At 39.3% G+C, this 20329-nt stretch overlaps 1 protein-coding gene across 2 annotated transcripts in view; it reads right to left on the reverse strand.

The window, feature by feature from the left end:
* Positions 1 to 586: 586 nt before the first annotated feature.
* Positions 587 to 20329, reverse strand: part of LOC107670487 (cAMP-dependent protein kinase catalytic subunit alpha) — a 29583-nt gene continuing 9840 nt past the window's right edge. Inside the window, exons 1-10 of one of the 2 annotated variants that reach the window (XM_016463103.1) lie at positions 14662 to 15174; positions 10850 to 10911; positions 10034 to 10162; positions 9857 to 9955; positions 8242 to 8324; positions 7661 to 7787; positions 7374 to 7469; positions 7171 to 7293; positions 4092 to 4256; positions 587 to 3547 (exon numbers count right to left, since the gene is read on the reverse strand). In XM_016463103.1, coding sequence (XP_016318589.1) covers positions 3422 to 3547; positions 4092 to 4256; positions 7171 to 7293; positions 7374 to 7469; positions 7661 to 7787; positions 8242 to 8324; positions 9857 to 9955; positions 10034 to 10162; positions 10850 to 10911; positions 14662 to 14815 — 1164 coding nt within the window. In that variant the 5' untranslated portion in view covers positions 14816 to 15174 and the 3' untranslated portion in view covers positions 587 to 3421. Of the gene's footprint in view, positions 3548 to 4091; positions 4257 to 7170; positions 7294 to 7373; positions 7470 to 7660; positions 7788 to 8241; positions 8325 to 9856; positions 9956 to 10033; positions 10163 to 10849; positions 10912 to 14661; positions 15175 to 20329 lie in introns of those variants that run through there. The other variant, XM_016463104.1, reaches the window with a different exon arrangement.

A 20329-nucleotide genomic window follows, 5' to 3' on the forward strand; every position in this document is an offset into this window, starting at 1 on the left:
TTGGAAAATGAGCCTATTTTCAAAAATAGTGGAGTGTTCCTTTAAGTTAAGCATCTTATATTGGCAGTCCAATCAAATTAGTTAAGAAAAAAAAATAAAAATTGTGGCTTAAAGTACTTCTAGTTTCTCGAGCGCTTTGCATTGTGGGATACAGTATTGTGCAATGTGCTTCACATTTTATTAAATGTAGTACGTCATCTCAAGGAGATTTAGAATAAATTTCATGCATCTCCAAAAGAACTTGTCCAGCTTGTGCAGGTCCACCCCGAAATTCATGATAAGTGATCCGTCATCATTGCTCATGGATGCTCCGACAAATGTTTTTTTGAGATAAAACGTCATGTGACTAATGACTAGAAATCACCGGAAAATTATGTCATGGCAACACAGAAACCTTCAAATACGAATCAGGCATTGGTTAAAAAAAATAAAAATAAAATAAAAAGTATATATATCATGTCCTGTGACCGATATAAAATAAAAAAAAATTCGGAACAATAACATTTAAGACGGCACCACATTCTTGTAATTTTAACATTTAAAACTTTATTGGAATGATACATGTTGCAAAATATTATTCTGTGTATTTTTTTTTTAAACATACTCGATGTGTCCTACGGGTATCCGTCAACTTCTCCAGAAGGTAAAATAATTAAGACTGTTAAAGGCAGAGAATATACAGTATTGTTTCCCGAGAAGGTACAATAGACTACACCATCACCATACCCATGTCGGGAGGAAAGAGACTCCTGTTATTGAAAATACACTTAGAAAATATGCAAAAGTAAATCAAATGTTCTCTTCATGATTTTTTTTTTTTAAAGCAAATAGAAGAGTGTCGGAAACTGGATGTGTTCAAAGGCAAACTGTATCATGGACTGATGCGCGCGCACACACAAAAAAAAAGATGACTGACAATGTGAATGAACAGATGAGTGGGAGACTGAAGGATGTGTGACACCCATGTATTTGAAAGGAAGGGACGGGACCCAGAGATAGAGGGACGACATATGAATACCGCCAAAAATGTCACATATTTCCATGCTCTGACAAAAAAAAGGTGTAATGAAAGGTGCATTTGAGCCATAATTTCCCAAAAGTCACTGTTGCTTTAAACAGAACCCTTCCATGTTCAAGCTCAAAGATGAGGGGGAAAAAAAACTCACGCGAAAGCCAACCTGTACATTATAACTCAGTGCACCAGTTGAGGATAGTCTTCCGTTGCTTCTAGCGTCACAAGACCAGCGCAGTAATCAAAACGTACAGACGCATTCTTTAAACACTGATTGTTTTGTTTTCCAGCTATTCAAACCAAGCCATGGAGCCGTTTCTCCTGTTTTTACACCCATTTTATGACAAAGTTTCCAGAAATGGGGCGAGCAAATGTCCCAGCAATCGCTAGGCATGCAGGAAGAAGTGTGAGGGAGAGAAAATCTAAACCTACCATGTTTTGTGAAATATAAACTCCTGCCCTTTGCTCATCTATGTTTCTAAAGCTACATCAGCACCCGAATGATCAAAAATGGACCCAATTTGGTCTGTTTTGGCTGTGAATCTGGCAGGCTACAGTGACATAACATTTCCTGAGAGGAAAATGAACAGTAATTTGATCTCATACTGCAATTTAAATGGCATCACAGCCATTCAGTGTCCAATAGATACTTCCGATATTAAAAGAGTTGCTTGAAATACCAATTTTATCCTGGCACCAATCTGTAGTTTGCAAAATTAAGTTACATTACTCATCATAACAAGCGGAAATAACAAACCAAAACAAACAAACAAACCATAAATCAATTTTGCATGATTTTGAAATCTGCACCTAACGAACAGCTGAAGGACTGAGCTTTAAGCGATTGTGTGCATCTCAGTTTTAAAGGAGAAGCGTGTCAATTCTGTGCCACTAACAGCAGCAAAATCACAAAAATAATGACTTTTATCAATTCTAATATATTATGTCCTTTCTGTTACTCAAACAGACTGTGGTTCAGTTTGGTGCCACTATTTGCACAGAAGTTACACTTGACCTTTAAAATCGAATAAAACATTCACCAAATGCGCAACTGTATAAGTATAACAAAATAAAATCTTTGCAACCCACTACGCATTACTGCACACTTCTGGAAACTAAAAAACAACAACAAAAAAACATGGGGACGTTTGCTTTTAGATTGTCTTGCATCCTACAAAGTTATAGAGCAAGATAAGCGAACAAATTTTTGATCAGTTCATTGGACGATACTTCAACAGGCCGAGCTTCACTAACTGGTCAATATCTTAATAACACACAATAAAGTCTACATGAACAACAAGCTTATTTAAAGCAGAAATTGAGATTGATTAGTGAAGCCTTAGAGAGTTAAACCATCACTAGCAGGCGACACGGTAGAAAAGAATAATAAAAAATACCCAACAACATCATCCACCAGGAACCCAGTGTAACCACAGAAACAGTGCTCTCCTTTAACGTTTTCCTTTAAAAGCATCTTTTTTAAAAACAACCAGCTGCATTTCCAGACTTTGTGCTCACTTTCTATTCGCTGTATTCCTTCACTTTTCCGTTTTCTGTTGGTTTATCTCTGGACATTTATCTTAGAATCAAAGCCATCTGAGAAAACCTGTAAAATAATGGATTCGGAGCTTCAAGTATGCTTACATGCTACAGATCTGAAATATTAAGAAGTGTTACGGTGTTATCAGTGGCCACTTTCAACACTGGCTTAAAATACTCTAAATAATCTAGAGAATGACGAATGATGATCCAAATCAACAATATTTATACTAAGCGGCTGATTCTGCCTGATCCTAGAGCACTGTAGGAAATTAATATGCAATGACAAATTTGAAGGATGGTTGTGTGATGCTTGAAATCCAAATGAGAAATGGGTGAGGTGTCAAACAAAAAGCCAGATCTCTTGAACGGTGTAAGTTGGATTGATTTGGTATTGGGTGCCAATAGGTGCACAGGAAGTAAACATGATGTGACAGGGTGGAGAACTACAGAGCAAGGACACCAAAAAAATGGGTTGGGGGTAATTTTCTCTGGAGAAGCCAAAATTCAGTACCAGAAAATAACCTCTATATCTCTGGAAAAGCAAAAGAAGTAGTCACAAATATCCGCATACCAGCCAGCCACAGAGAAGTGACCGAATCTCTGCCCAATGGACCCTGGCTACCAAACAAGAGGGAAAACATGAAAATGGACAAGTAACAAGTGACGAAGGATCTGAAAAGGCAACACTGCTGGCGTCTCTCTCAGGACTTCGTTCTTCTTCTCCCTCCATCCGTGTGTGAGGGCTCTACGTTGTTGTTACCGGATAAGGCTCAGTCCAGTCCATCATCACCACCACCCTGGAAAATGATTCTTCTCTGTGTTGCCCCACATCTAATTTCTCTCCATCCCTCTCCTCCGCTGCTGCTTCTAGAATTCAGCAAACTCCTTTCCACATTTCTCTGTGAAAGAGACCCGGATTTCTTCTTCCTCGTAGTCGTCAAAGTTGCTGGTGTCGCCGGGGCCTTTGCACTTAGGTATGAAGGGGGCTTCCACCTGAAAACACAGACAAAATGGTCAGGTTATTGCATTGAATGAAATATTATGAAGACCATAACATGTACTGATGATGACTTTACTAATAGAAGTGACTTGAAGCTAGGCCTGGGCGATAAAACGGTATCGATATTTATCGACGGTACACCTTCTTCGATAACGATAGAAAAAATGTTCGATATAGCGCACGATATAAGCACGTACTATGAGTGACGCAGACAGCATGCACAAACACCAACACATGCTGAAATGAGTGCTGTGCCTGCCTGTGATGAGGAGATTGTGAACTTAAAACAAAAAACATTTGTTTGTCTCAATAAATTGTGTTAATTATAATTACAGTGGTTAAATAAAATAAAAAAAAAAGTCTATTGCTTTTTGTTTTAAAAAAAAGTTATAAATAATGCCAATAATGATCGATACCGAACGATATGAAACATTATATCGTTGATAAATTTTTTTAGCTATATCGCCCAGCCCTACATGAAGCTTGAGGAAATGGCGAGAACATTATAAGAACCCAGTGTGGTTGAGGTGAGATTACCTTCTTCTGGTAGATTGCGATCCAGTCGGTGGTTGCAAACCATTTGTGGCCTTTGATGTCGTTGACGCCGTTCTTGAGGTTACCGAAGCGCTTCGTCAGATCTACCTGCAGCAGGTTTCTCAGCAGGTCCTTCAGGTCAGAGCTAAAGTGTGAGGGGAAGCGAACCTAGAGAAAGATTAAGACACACGGTCAGTGTTTGAAATTCACAAGCACCTTTACAAACAGACGTGACTTCCAATACACCAGAAAGTCTTGTCATAACTGACACAATGCTGTGACTGAATACTTAAATATAAACCATGTAGAAGACAGCATGTTGCACCCAAACCACAAAAACCAATGAGAGCAGCAGCAGCAGAAGACAGCAACTAAAACCTTTAGATGACTCACAGCTCAAATTTAAACTTAAACTTTCATTTTTAAAATTCATTTCAGCAAAGGATACATTCATGGCAAAAACAAAACAAAACCAATTTAAATATGCAATTAGATGTCTTAAAACATCACAATAACAACTACATAAATTTTTTCCGTTTAATGCTGGACGAAAATTGTGAATTTGTCCCCTGGTAAAACCCTTTCAAAAATATGAGTTAAAATATTGCCTAGTAACATTAAAAGCAAAACAGTCAAATAAAATAAAATCAATAAAATTAAAATAAAAAGTGTCTGCTAAATGAATAACTGTAAATGTAAAATATGCTTGGTTATCTAACACACACACACAAAGAAAAAAGAAAACATAAAAAGCCCATATGTCTGACTCCAGGTCAGCATTTTTTTAGTATTATTTATATACTCATAGTTTTTATAAAAATTTTGAATGAACATATTTTTTATATTTTCAGTTTAATTTTTAGTCATTTTTGCTCATTTTAATTTTTACTAATTAATATTTGGTTTTGTTCTTTTTAAATATTATTATTTAGGTTTATTTTTTTGTTTCCATTTGTTTTCGTTTTTATTTATTTCCAGTTAGTAATTTTAATTTTTTAGTTAGTACATTTTCCAGTTACACAATTTCTGGCAACATTGTCGACTTGACTGCATATACACTATTGGAAGAGAACTGAACTGAGCTGGACGACGACATCCCTGAATCAACAATTAACTACCTGATAAACTGACTGTTTTCTATTGTCCTCTTGCATTATCGACACACTATTTTCCTGTTTGACATTGTAAAGCTGCTTTGACGCAATCTGTATTGTATAAAGCGCTATATAAATAAAGGTGACTTGACTAATTTTAGTGCTTCAACGTGAACTTATTTAAGTTAGTTATCAAGGCAACATTTCTCATTTTTGCTTAAAGCTTTGTCATCTAATATTTTGTATTATTAATATGTGTGTGTGTGTGTGTGTTTTTAATTAAATTATTAACTAAATTAGTTATTACGTTTCTTAAAGCTGCAGTCTGTAACTAGGGATGGGTACCGAAACTCGGTATTTAATTGGTACCGGGGCTAAATTATGAAAGACCGGAGTATCGATAAGTTCTGACGTTAACGGTTCTGCTATCGGTACTGGAGAAATTAATAAAACACACATACATTTATTATTGCTATATATACATTATCTTGCAAATTCTATCTCACCAGAGTCGCCAGCTGTTTTTCAAACATTTGTCTATGATGCATTTTTGCTATTCGCAATTCAGAAGCGAGATCGCGCTCACGCGGAGGAGCTTCAGCACGCGCAACATGAAAGCCCTGTTTAATCATGATAGAAGAGAGAACTAAACATTCAAACTTCTGCTTACACTTCATGCCTGTGGCTGTTTTATTAAGCTAACTTTATTTTTTTATTTCGATTTTGGCTTCTAAGGATTATACAAAAGAAGACATGAGGTAAAGCTATTAAAAACTAGCTGCATTTCGTATTGCGCAACTTCTTTCCCTTCACAGCGGTGCGCATTCGTTCCTCCCTAAAACCCAAACTTAACGCCAGAATCAGCTCGATCGGTGATTGTTGTAAGATGCCGTCTTTACTGTTGCTAAATTGCGGGACATGTTTGATAAAACGTTGAAAGCACAATCCGCACAAGAGACGCTGTTCCTCCGGCTGAAATGTGTGCAGCGCTCCAAAACGGACAAACAAATTACACTTTGAGCTTCGGGCGCATGTCCAAACGATCAAATACTTTAACGATACCCATCCCTATCCGTAACTTTACGAAACTATACAAAGTGCAGTCTCCACACTGGTGTGTTGACTGACAGCCACACATTAGATTCATGGAGCCGTGCCGGTGCACAACCCACGCAAGGAAGATAATTCCGCAAATAGCATCAATTGCAGGTTTTCAAACAGAGACGGCGACAAAGAGGTCAAACTTACGGACTGCAGCTTTAAATAGTTATTTGTGACCCTGGAGCACAAAACCAGTCATAAGGGTCTTTTTTTTTTTAATTGAGATTTATACATCATCTGAAAGCTGAATACATAAGCTTTCCATTGATATATGGTTTGTTAGGATAGGGCAATATTTGGCCGATATACAATTATTTGAAAATCTGGAATCTGAGGGTGCAAAAAAATCTAAATATTGAGAAAATCGCCTTTAAAGTTGTCCAAATGAAGTTCTTAGCAATGCATATTACTAATCAAAATTTACGTTTTCATATATTTAAAGGTAAGAAATTTACAAAATATCTTCATGGAACATGATCTTTACTTAATATCCTAATGATTTTTGGCATAAAAGAAAAATCGATAATTTTGACCCATACAATGTATTTTTGGCTATTGCTACAAATATACCCCAGCGACTTAAGACTGGTTTTGTGCTCCAGGGTCACGTTTAATAAATTAGTTATTTCATTTTTATTTAGCTTTATTTTTATTTCAGTTTTAGTAAACTTATTTCAGACAGTTGCCTAAGCAAGTGTTTCATCTAATATTTCTATTTTAGCTTTATTTCAAGTTTATTTTAGCTTTATTTCAAGTAACGAAAGAACACCAGTTTAGATAAATAACAGCACCACTGACACACGTGTGTGGTGAAGAGTGGCCACTGAACTATATGACATCCAGCGCCAAATCATTCCACTGCAGTGATATTCTGTCGCAGCGCTCACCTTCCCAGAAACAATCTTCTCGTAGATCTGGATGGGCTGGTCGGCAAAGAACGGAGGGTAACCGGCAGCCATTTCATAGATCAGCACACCCAGAGCCCACCAGTCCACTGCTTTATTATAACCCTGAGAGACACAGAGAGCTGAAGTTATGCTGAAATGGCTTAAACTGCAGTTAAAACAAGAAAAGCAGCTTTGGTACTCACTTTACTGAGGATGATTTCTGGCGCCAGGTACTCAGGTGTGCCACACAGTGTCCAGGTCCTGCCCTTTACACGTTTAGCAAATCCAAAATCTGTTACCTGCGAAAACAGCAAGAATGAGGATAAATATCGCATGTATACATCTGTGAAAAGCATGTGAGTGAGCCTGTATGGCCTTAAACAGTGACTCAAACACAAGGCAGGTATATTCTTTGCAGTCATGTGACATTCTTGGAGCTGCTACCATTACATTACATTAAGTCATCTGATCTTAAACCCTGCGTGTTTACCTGTATGTAGCCCTGCTGGTCTATGAGCAGGTTTTCAGGCTTCAGATCTCGGTAGATAAGATCAAGTGAGTGAAGGTATTCAAAGGTCAGAACTATCTGGGCGGCGTAGAATCGGGCATGAGGCTCACTGCACCAGACAGAGACAGATAGACACAACGTAAATGTACAGAGGTCATCGGACCTGCACGCACGCTCATTATACAAGAATGAGATGGTTAAATAATTTTAGATGAAGCCTGTCACGTATCAGGACACTGCTGCCACTGTTTGACATGTTATGTCAACTACACTAAAATATCATCATTAACTGAACTGAAAAGAAACAACCTAAACATAATGTGAATCTGCATTTTTTTTTTTCCCATTCTGAAAAAATTCTTGCAAGCAAGTCTTTGAACTATTTGCGTTTTCTGGTCAAGAACCATGCACTTAGACAGAATTGATCTTTTACATATACTCCTTTCATCAGTGGATGTGTGATGATGATAAAAAAAAAAAAAACATATTTGGCAATATGCAAAAGAACCCAGTCGCGTATTGCAGTCAATGACTGTTATGCAATGCGTCGGGTGATTACTCACCTGAACCGGCCGATTCTACGTAAGTGAGAGAACATCTCTCCTCCAGGAACATACTCCATTACCATATACAGGTTAGTATTATCCTAAGTACAGGACACACAAAAGAAAGAGCACAAAAGCATTGAGATATAACCACGCACTACCATTCAAAAGTTTGGATTTGAAAGAAGTCTCTTCTGCGCACCAAAGCTGCATTTATCTGATCAAAAATACATATTGCAAAATATTATTACAATTAAACTGTCTTCTATTTTAATATATTTTAAAATGTAATTTATTCCTGTGATCAAAGCTGAATTTTCAGCATCATTACTCCAGTCTTCAGTGTCACATGATCCTTCAGAAATCATTCTAATATGCTGATTTGCTGCTCAAGAAACATTTATGATTATCATCATCAATGCTGAAAACAGTTGTGCTGCTTAATTTTTTTTGTGGAAACCTGATACATTTTATCAGGATTCTCTAATGAATGGAAAGTTCAGCAGAATAGCAGTATGTCTTTACTGTCGTTTTCGATCAATTTAATGTGTGACTCAAACCTAGGGATGCCCCGATACCACTTTTTTTCAGAACGAGTCCGATACCGATACTTTCATTTTTGGTCTGTAATCGCAAAACGTTTTCCTAAAATAATGCAGGGAACCACTCGTTATACATTATACACGCGTACTATTTTGGTGATGTAATTTGTGTCACACGCAGTGTACATGGACCCTCGCGTACGAGTAAAAACCGATGTATACTTTGGCCTTAAAGCAAGCTAAACATATTTAAAACGCATGCGTTTGCATTGGTGCAAAATGAGAGAGACACTTACAGCCTAGCGCATTTCACCCAGTCTGCTAGTTTCACTTCTGCTTTAAATAAAGTCGTACCTGGCATTATGTGTGTGCGCTGCGAGTGTGCATGAGCGTATGGTGTCCAGGAGAGCGCGTGAGCGCTGAATGGTTAAACACTGGCATGAATTAAAAAATAATGCAGTTTATAAACATTAGTGACGATGTGACACTGCCTCGATTGTGCAAGTGACAATTCCTGTGTCAACTGTGCAGCGTGCAGCTTTATCGGGGCATTTTTACGAGTATGAGTACAGGAGCGCAGTATTGGGCCCGATACCGATACCAGTATCGGTGCATCCCTACTCAAAACTCATCTAAAGGTTGAAAGACTGAGATAGATATTTTTGCTGTATCATCCTTCTCCAAATATGCAAGTATACTAGGGGTGCTCCAATCAGGATTTTTGAGGCCGATCACAGAAAGCAGTATCTGCCGATACCGATCTTTTTAAAGCCTGCTGTTTGTGAAATTACATCTCACACAAGGTTTTCAAATTACTTTATAAGTTATCTAATGAAGAAATATGAAGGCGAGTACCTCAACTTCAGCATTATAATGATTTCACCCACGCCTGACAGAGACTGAGATGGTGCCGCTGCATGTCATGCCAAACCTCTCACGGCAGCGTCATCAGCTTGAGATCGTTTTTTTTAGATCGGCCTTTTTAGAGACCGCCGATCAATCATCCCAACATGATTATCGGCCGATAATGATCGGTAGCTGATCAATCGGAGCACCCCTAAAGTATACATACACACACACACAGCTGGTACCTTGAACGAGTGCTCCAATCGCACAAGGAACGGGAAGCTGACAGCCTGCAGGATGCGTTTCTCATTCAGCGTGTGTTCGATCTGTTTCAGTTTCACCACCTGAAAGACACGAGAAGATGAGCGCTAACATACAGACACACACACACCTTTCAGCGGTGATTCCTCAGAGTGGCTTACCTTCTGTTTATCGAGGATCTTCATGGCAAAATGCTGGCCTAATTCTTTGTGCTTGACTAGCATGACTCGTCCAAACGAGCCAGTGCCTAGAGTCTTCAACCTCTCAAAATGGTCCAGAGATGCAGTGTTCTGTACATTGACAGAAATAGTCAGCTCTACTGCCTTTTCCTTTTGCATTGAAATCTTTATTAAATGCAATCCTGTGGTTCATGAAGAACTTTGTTTTCCTACCTCCACGAGTGCCATCTATTATTGCCTTGTTTATCTAAAAGTGCTCTTTCCATTTAAACCTAGCCAAAAAGCCATGTGCTGACTGTGAAACACGTGCCTAGAGTCTTCAACCTCTCAAAATGGTCCAGAGATGCAGTGTTCTGTACAACCAGAGAAATAAAGAGGAAGAGAAGATGGAAATTGTTGTTAAATACATATTGGGTTTTTTTTTCAAAGACAAATTTGAATGTCCCTATATCTATATGGTTTATCTAGAGCAGTCAAACTTACTTGGCAATGATTATTTCACTTATTATCTGAATGTTCACTAACAAGATGATCTACAGTTTAAGGTATGATTTTCAGAAATGTGAAATACAGTAAATAAATCACATTCACTATACGTCAAATTTTACTTTTATTATTTCCTCAGGGTATGTAGTACAAAAGCTGTGTACTGAAAAATCACAGAGACTCCATTGTTATTAAGAAAAACAAACAGCAGGTCAGTTCATCTTGTGTACAGAAGGGGGCGCAATGCAACACGCATGAACTCGTAGGCTGACAAAGTGATTGTGTGCAGTGCAGAAAATGGGATTAACTGACCTGTGCTGGGTTCTCCCATTTCTTTAGGAAATCTTCTTTGGCTTTAGCGAGAAACTCCTTAACTGAAAACGAAAAAGGCAGAAATAATGTGTGTGTGTGTTATTTAATTATGTGCACAACAGAATTACATTGCACTTAGAGACATATAAATGTGCTACAAAAAAGTCTGTTGTGATATTGCCATTAGAATCTGTTAAAATGTCAAAACGTAGGACATGTAAAAACAGTCATGGCTATGTGGCAGTCAACATCAACCTTTTACAGCCCCTACAACACATTAAAGTCCAGAGTTGCTGGTCTACCCTTATTTATGACAGCTGCGTATGAGCTGCTGAAATGCCTGGGAAGACTGCTGAGAACTACTACCTTTTCTACACGTCACACTGCATGTACACAAAGTGAATCTCATGAAAACATTTCACCTTAAATAAATGTATCCTCATTATTCTTAATTGTGATCTTAATTACATTGTATTACTTTAAAAATACATAAGCAGTTTGCAAATATTACCACCGTTTACATTTTTTACAATTTCAAAAATAGGCATTCCCGCATGCTTTTCATATTTTTTTATGTTGATTAAAAAAGTATTAATTGGTGGAATTCTGCAGCCATATAATACAGGTAATTTAAAGGGAAGGTTCACCCAAAAATGGAAATTCTGTCATCAATTACTCAGCCTTCCAAACAGTTTTTTTCTTCTGTTGAGCACAAAAGAAGATATTATGAAGAATATCAGTAATCAAACAGTTGATGGTAGCCATTGACTTCCACAGTATTTTTTTTTTTTACCATACTATGGAAGTCGATGGCTACCGTCAATTGTTTGGTTACCAACTAGAGCCCGACCGATATATCGTTTTGCCGATATTATCGGCCGATATGAGCCTGTCGCCGATATATATCGGTATCGGCGAATATGCCGCCGATATGAACATTTTTTTTACAGAACATATAATGCAGATAAAATGCTTGAAATTGTGTAATTACTTAGTTTGTCCAGCAGAGCGCGATCCATTGTTTGCTACTGGCGACCTGGATGAAACGCTTTAAAGCTTAAGTCAATGGAAAACCACTGAAACTTTGAAGGCCATATCTCCGTAACGGCGCGGCGAATCCGCAACAAATTCGGGGGATCTCTTCAGCTCAAGGAACCCTCTCGAACGCGAATCGAGTGTACGTCTTGAGGCCCTCTTTCGAATGAGACCACCCCCGCGTGGATAGCCCCCGGGGTTCGGGAGTTACGGGTGGTTAAATTCGCGGTCCGGCGCCGACCGATCTAGCGATCCCGGGGGGCTACCGACGCGTGGAGGGTGGCGTTCGAGAGGGCTCCTCGAGCTGAAGGGATCCCCCGAATTTGGTGGAGATCTGCTGGCGCGTTCGCGAGATAGTGACTCCAGTCTACACTTTCCCTTCAGTAAGGAGGTCTCTTGTTCAGGCAGCATTCACGCGTTGTCTTATTCGACCGTAAGTGCCCTGCGAAGTGGACTTCACATGAAATTCCGCCATGATTCCAGTTCCAAGGGAACGTACACGTTACATTCAAAGGGCATTAAAGTTTCAAACCACGTGTTACAACTAACACCCCGTTACTTTGTAAATCGCACTCATCGCAAGTTTATTGTTAAATTGTTAAATGCCCTTACATATCTCTGTCACCATTATAAGTGTTTGATCACCACATTTGAGTGATCAAAATGTGTTTATGTATATATATTCTGTTTATGTATATACTGTATTTTATATAAAGTACCAGTCAAATGTTTGGACACACGAATGGGAAAGTGTCCAAACTTTTGACTGGTACTGTACTATAATATACACAAAGAATATCGTCCGATATATCGGTATCTGCCTTTTTTTTACTCCCTAATATTGGTATCAGCCCCAAAAAACCCATATCGGTCGGGCTCTATTACCAATATTCTTCAAAATATCTTCTTTTGTGTTCAACAGAGAAAAAAAAACTCATACAGGTTTGGAACAAGTTAAAATTGAGTAAATGATGAGAGAATTTTTGGGTGAACTATCCCTTTAACTTCCTATGTATTTACATCTTACATTCACATTTAAGATTTTTTTAACTAAGCATCCTATAATTTGCTGCACTTACATTTCCCCTTCTCCAATCAACTTTTTAATCAAATTACGTTGTTCCTCTGAACAATGTTTGGAATGGCCCATTTTACTTCGTAATTCAGAAGGAAATATATTTTATAACAATGTGTAGAACATTGCTTCCTTTCCTCCTTAATAAAGGACAATTAATGACCTGTTTATTTCTCAGAATGAATGAATTCTCTAATTAAACTCCACACTGCTATTATTTTGAACACACCTCTTTTAATGCATCAGTCAGTTACTCAGAACAAGCAGCATTCATGTCATGCCAGTTGGGTCTGTTGTTTTCTATTACACTATTACATCCATAAGTAAATTATTTGCAATGCATTATAACAATTGCAATGCAGAAATATCACTACTGCTAACAGTGGTTCATCAGGTTACTGATGTTGTAAAGTTAAACTAGCATCTCCATTATATATACATTTAAGTTCCCTACCACAAAAAAACACCCAAACAAACTCAAGACTGTGGCCCCCACAGTATTGACCACTTCCGTTTTTCATCATGTTTTTTGTGTGTTCAGAGCCTGTGGCAATCACTCTCATTGGCTGTTCGTGGTAAAGGCCTGTTCTAATTTCCACTGTTGTTAAAACCACATCGACTGAGCTCATGTTATCTAATACTTCCTGAGCCCACCATGACAGAACAAGAGCTCAGACCCAAATCAATATCTACTGACTCTCTCGCACTTCATATTTCTCTCACTCTGTGTGTGTGTGTGTGTGTGTGTGTGTGTGTCTGTGTGTGTGTGTGTGTACATGTGAGAAAAGTCACAGCATCATAATTTCTGCTTCAGAAACAGTGAGAAAGAATCAGCAATCAGAAGTACTACTTGAGTATTGCTCCCTCTACTCTTTATAGGACTGTGTGGGAACGTTCAGACTACAGGCTCTTCCTCATTCCACACTACCAGTGCTCACTCTGGGGAAATGCAAGCTGTCGCAGCCACTGAAGAGATCTTGCGCCCAGAGGAGAAATCCAAAGAAACGCAGTGTGATTGCTGCCATTGAGGACTCTACCGCAGGATACACCCACGTGAAGCATTCTCAAAGTGCAATGCTTTTAAATCCGAAGTAGGGGCATTAAACGATCTCTCTCTGTGGTGAAAAAGGCAGACGGCGTAGAGCGAGGTTAGTCACACTCGAATCTACTGCCATTATCTCCAGTCCACAGGCTCCAGGCAAAGCCTGAGAGAGAGAGAAAAAGCCTCACCCCACAACTTCCCGTCAATTCCCCTGCCTTATTATCTCTGAGAGAGATTCAGGAGTGTCTCTCTCACAAACGCAGTGGTTGATGGGACTGCACACACTCCAGGGTCATATTTGTACTTCATTTAGATCATATGTAGAGGAACTACAGTAGAAGATAGAGGCAGCGGAGAGGACAGTGTCCAAAGTTCACCTAAAATGGATGCTGATCCAATGCTCCATAAAACCGTGCAACAAAAGGTGCTCGAAGCGGATTCAAAACATAGGTAAGGCCTCAGCCGCTTCGCCGTGCACACAACCCGAAAGAAAAATCTAAGAATTACAACAGCCATACGTAAAAATAGCCCTGCTGCAATTTCATAAATGGCTCAGGATATGAATGATCCTTGCCTTTGTGCTGGCTTCCCTAGCAAACGGGTGCCATGACTACCTGAGGGAAATAACCAATTCCCACACAAAGTAAGCTGTGCCCTTACCGTCCACTAGGAGCGTGGGACCCTCCACTGCTCCTTCACCACCACTGCTGCCTCCCCCTCCTCCCTCCACTGATCCTCCTGAAGAACGAGATTCCCCTGAAGAACGAGATTCCCGCTTCCCACCATGCCTCCTGGAGTTTTTTCGGTCACACATGGGCCCTGCCGAGATGGTTCCTCCTTTCTCCTCTTACTCACAGCATCAGGCTCATAGCCCTAGGCATCTTCCTAAGAGGTCCTCGCACACTTGACCCTCGCATCCACTTCAGCTAAGAGCTACAGGTGTGCTTTCAACACTGCTTTTGTCTCCAAGTGTGGCCAATGATTCAGTCTGCTGATCCTGCTCTTCCTCTAGTGCCGAATGTTGAACTAAAGTCCTCGCTTTCTGCAGCTCCACTGTGCGGACATCACCCTGGTAAATCAATCCCCCTCATGCTCCGTTTGTATCAATATTTATTCTGTACACAGTGCCATTCCACTCACCCTCAAGTGGAACACACACACCTAAAACGCAAGCACATACACAAACACACGCACTAGATTGATCCAAATAGGGACCTGGTCGCTTAGGGGAGGGATGAACCTATAACAGCAGTCTCATCTAATGAAAAACATGGACAATAAATAGATTGTGTGGCAGTTCCTACCAACCTAAACAAAGCAAAGAAATAGTAACTTATTATTAAAAGTGGAGAAATTAGGGTCAAAAAGACTCCAGTGCCTGGAAAAATTAAGTGGTCATAAAGGGTACTGCATTAAGTGCGTCCCATTGGTCCCTCAAACCCTGGCAATGTCCTCTAGTGGACAGAGTCCACAATTGATTAGTCAAATCAATCAGGGTGGCCCTCGGCTGCTGTTGCTCGCTCTGACGCACACCAAAGGGGGTCGGCTAGTGGTGCATTGACAGCAAGAGCCCCGCTGTTCCACAAAAACACACACACACACACACACACACACACACATATCTGAGAGCAGCACCCATTTGCAGACAGTGCAGCCTCAGGCCTGGCATTTCAGCCTCTTTCAGGGAATAAATGCAGTGGTACAGCAAGAGTAAGGCAGAGACACAGGAAGAGTCAGGGACAGATGGATTTAAAGACTGAGGCAGATCCAGCCACCCTGGCCAGGTGGAGACTCAAGGGACAGTGACACCTTTGGTAAGTCTCTCCCTCCTCCATGACCTACTTTCTCAAGACTATAGGTACTGCTCTAGTCCAGGAATAATCTCTTTTCAGCTCTCAGATACTTGACACGCTTCCACGGACTAACTTTGTGGATACAGAGAGTTGGTAAACGTGGGGTATTTTAAGCAAATGTCCATGTGCAATGGTGGGAATTTGAGATGAGACTATTAAAGCACACAACAGTCGACCAAAGACAATGCGGAAGAGTTGGCAAAAAAAGGACTGATTTAACAGATGCTATGAAGACACTGCCTGTAAAAAACGTCAAATTGCAAATCAAATGCGTGTAGGGCAATCGCAAACTTTCAAAGAGTCTGGAGTCTGACCCTACAGTCATCTGAGAATGGATAAGCGTCGCATGAACGGGTGATGCCGTTAGCCTTAGTTCATAATTCAGACTGGCAGGAACAGCAGAACACTGGGACCCCAACAAAGCGGGACACACTGACAGGTTTCCCAGGAGACAGAGAGCCAGCTTCCCTGGAACTCCTGTATGACGCAGCCAATGCCAGGCAACAGCACAAACATTAGAAGATGAATAAAAAGGGCTTTGTACCCAGGATGTGCGTGTCGGCAGTCCCACATCAATCCACAAAGCACAGCAAGAGGTGCTAATCTAAACACGATCTCCATATCACACATGACTTAAATTTACAACATACTTTCTGTTAAATCTCTTTTTGATCCCATTATGAAAAACATCTATAATTCATGGTCAGCCAATACGGGTTTTCAAAGGGAAATATAACATCTATAGAGCAGGATAATCAAAACAATGGCATTTAATGAAAATGAAAGCAAATTTCTAAAATAAACAATTTACTTAAAATGTAAAAATGAACTGTTTATCCTCCATTGGCTAGACCTTAAATCGTCAAATATAAGCCTGGTTGATATATCATCATCCATAATCAAAGGTGAAGTATTCAAGATGATAATCGGTTGATCTCACACACTAATTTTGGAGTCAGGCCAGCACTTCCCTATAGATCAGATGGGGAGGTTAGACCTTTAGACATGCAGGTTTCTCCTCCCCCTTTGCCAAGCCCCGCCTTCCACACTTATGTCCAAACACTCACTGTGCCAGCAGCCTTAACCCACATAATGTCTCAGGTCAGTCACTCACTCCAGCAAGAGGCCTCCGACTCATCCTGGGACTGGTAGTAGCCACCCTCCCCACCGCTAGGTTCTCCGAGACAGGGACCGGCCCGCTGGAACAGCCTCTCTGCCAACCTCTGCAGCACTGACATGGTAAACAGCCGTGAAAGTAAGTGTGGCGTAGAGGCATCCGACTTTGTACGGCTGTGTTTCCAAACTCTTTTTACAAAACAGAAGTAAGGATCACTTCTTGTCCGAGACTCTTCTATTTTGACCTCTCTGATGATTCGGGACTCAGGGTAGGCAGGGCTGAACCTTCGCCGTTTCCTTGCCTTCCTGTGCTGGGCTTACACACCCCGTTTCCTCCTGTGGGGTTCCTTGAACAGTCAGGGACTTGTGTTTCCACCACAGCCCACCTATGCATTAACCGTTACTGTCGTACCTTGATCTGATCCACAGCATTGTCTGCCATGTTGTCCTCTCTTGTCCGTGCACACAGTAAAATATGGCCCTCCCCGGCCTGTGGCCCCGGATGGTAGTCAGCACCTGTCTCTAGGGATCAGGGCGGTCTACTGGCGATGGAGCAGATATGGATGTGAAGCATGGCATGAATAAAGTCCCCCATTCCGACCAGGGGAGAGAGAGCTAAAGCCCACCGTGGAAAAAAAAAAAGCACTCCATTTTTGCAACTGAATGTATCAAGCATATTCAAATGACATGCAGTCACATGCAAATAGAAATCCACTCTTCACACATAGATTCTAGCAGCAGCATGCCACTGAGATCCATTTCACACATATCTGTTTCACCAACACCAACTACGCCTTATGCAGGCTAGGCTTAAAAGGCGCCTTGAAAGTAGGCCTGTCATGATAACAATTTTTGGTTGTGCGATATATTGCCCCAGAAATAATTGCGATAAGCGATATTATTGTCATTTTAAAGACCATTTTATGCCACTGAATATATAATCATAATGTAACAGCATAATAATGCAAGAAGGCCTACACACTTCCAAATGACAACAAACTTTTAATTTTTAAGAATATTTAGATCATGGAAATTAAGTATCAAAATATTAGATACCTTAAAAAACTTGAATAAATAGTAAATAAACATTTTCTAACAAAAAGTGCAAAGTAACAAGTACAAAAAAAATTGGAATCTGTAGATTTTTCCATCTACAGATTTTTTCCTGACCTTCATTTCGCTGTAAATTAAGGGTGCACACTATTCCTGAAAAACACAATCACTACTTAGCAGTCAGGTGTCCGTATGCAAAGTCATATACATATATTGCGCGATAAGTCGATATATTGATTATTGCGACAGGCCTACTTGAAAGGTTTTTGACTTTGGATGAAACTGTGCATCAAATATATGGCAGAGGACTTGTATACTGGGTAGCTGATAAAAAACATGTATTTGAACTTTTTTCCAATATCATCATTGTTCACCTAAAAGACATATATATATACACATACATATATATAAATACATATATATACATATATATATATATATATATATACACATATATATATATATATATATATATATATATATGAGAAAATCATTCACTTAGCTTCATGTAATTTCAAACCAGTTTGCTTTTTTTCCCCCATCGTGGTTTTTCACCATGTTGAATGAACTTTTAGCTTTTTTTGCAGTCAGTAAAATATGCATGACAAATTTAACGTTAAACGTAGTCACTCAATTAATGTTAGTCTATTTCATGAAGATAAACAATAGTTTTAAAGTTTTCAATGAAGTAAGCCCTATATAATATCCCGCTAAATGACACTCAACTACCCAGTTACGCTCCTTTAATAAGATTCTTCTTCATAGTGCTTCACATTTTTCTATGCACTAACACTTTCTAATACTTCAAGTTGATTTGGGTGGGTGATTCCTAAGAGATACTTTTATCAAGATTTTCATTTAATGGGGGGAAAAACTTTAAATAATAAATAGCCACGTGATAATTTTACATAGATATTATTGGATAATCCAGTAAATTCAATGAAATGAGCCTCATCTTAACTTATTTTCTCTTTTCAATAGGAATGCAAGTCAAAAGATATGATTATTCATAAAGAATCACACTGGACATAAGAGCAAACAGAGGCAAGCTAGTATCAAAAAATAGAAAATTCTGAATAAATTCTGATTGGATGAATCATGTTTGATGCCACTGAATACCTATGACATCAGACGAATTTGACATTGTTGCTGCAAAACAACTAAACTCTGTTATGTCTAACAAACACCCCTTAGTAAGTTCTACCTTGCTTAACACGCTGTATTTTCTGTTTACTTCATGTTACCCAATCGTTCTCACAAGTTAATAAGGTAAACCAGACTCGCTGCTTACTATGCGGTCAGTACCGTGATAAACGGCATAGCAAAGTCTCTACCAGGTAAAACTAGGGATGCAACGATACCATTTTTCAGAACCGATCCGATACCAGAAATTCTGAGTATCGGCCAATAGACCAATTCAGAGCAGACGTCAGTTACGTCACTTGCAGCTGCGCACGCATAGTGGTTGCAGAAAAACACTGGGAACAAGTGGAGATAAATGGATAAAATCCATGGAATAAAATTAAAAAAAAATGTGTCTTTTGATGTCAAGCTCGGAATGCAAATAATTTTTATAGAATACTGTCATCACAGACGCCATTTGAAGCTAAACGCAGACGTTTAAATGGACATACTATGGATGAAAACTGTTATGATTACTCTACTTTTAAAGCATAAATTCGATTTAAACTCGGTTAAAATCGGTCTACATAATATTTACATATGCTGTTCATAGGGGACGTATATTATTAGCCCTACAGTTACAGCATGAAATATTATTTAAACCTTACTATTAACATTTTTACATAACATTTATTTATTTTATCTCACAATTCTGACTTTTTTTCTCGCAAATGCAAGTTTATATCTCCTAGTTCAGACTTTATAACTCGACTTGACTCAAAAATAGTGAGTTTGTCAAATCTGAGGGAAAAAAGCCAGAAGAGCCGAGGGGAAAAGAGAGAATGACGAGTTGTTTTTCCTTATTAGAATTGTGAGACATAATCTCGGAATTGCGAGAATAAAGTCAGAATTTTGAAATATAAAATCAAATTTACCTTTTTTTTAATTCTTTTATTCCATGGCTCCATAGACTGCCACTTGAAAACCGTCATTTTCTGCCTCCAGATAGGCTCCGCCCACAAAAAACGTCACCCCTCTTTCAGATCTGTAAGACTATCGCACTCTCTAACGTCAATTTCGTTGAATAACAGTGCTTATCGCTGGGTGACAAGCTCTTGTAATATGCGTAGAACATTTTGAAAATGACATCTAATCAATATAATTTATAATCTTTTTAAACCTAA

This window comes from Sinocyclocheilus anshuiensis, unplaced genomic scaffold (assembly GCF_001515605.1).
Source record: "Sinocyclocheilus anshuiensis isolate Anshui unplaced genomic scaffold, SAMN03320099.WGS_v1.1 scaffold476, whole genome shotgun sequence".
In the NCBI taxonomy this organism is placed as follows: Eukaryota; Metazoa; Chordata; class Actinopteri; order Cypriniformes; family Cyprinidae; genus Sinocyclocheilus; species Sinocyclocheilus anshuiensis.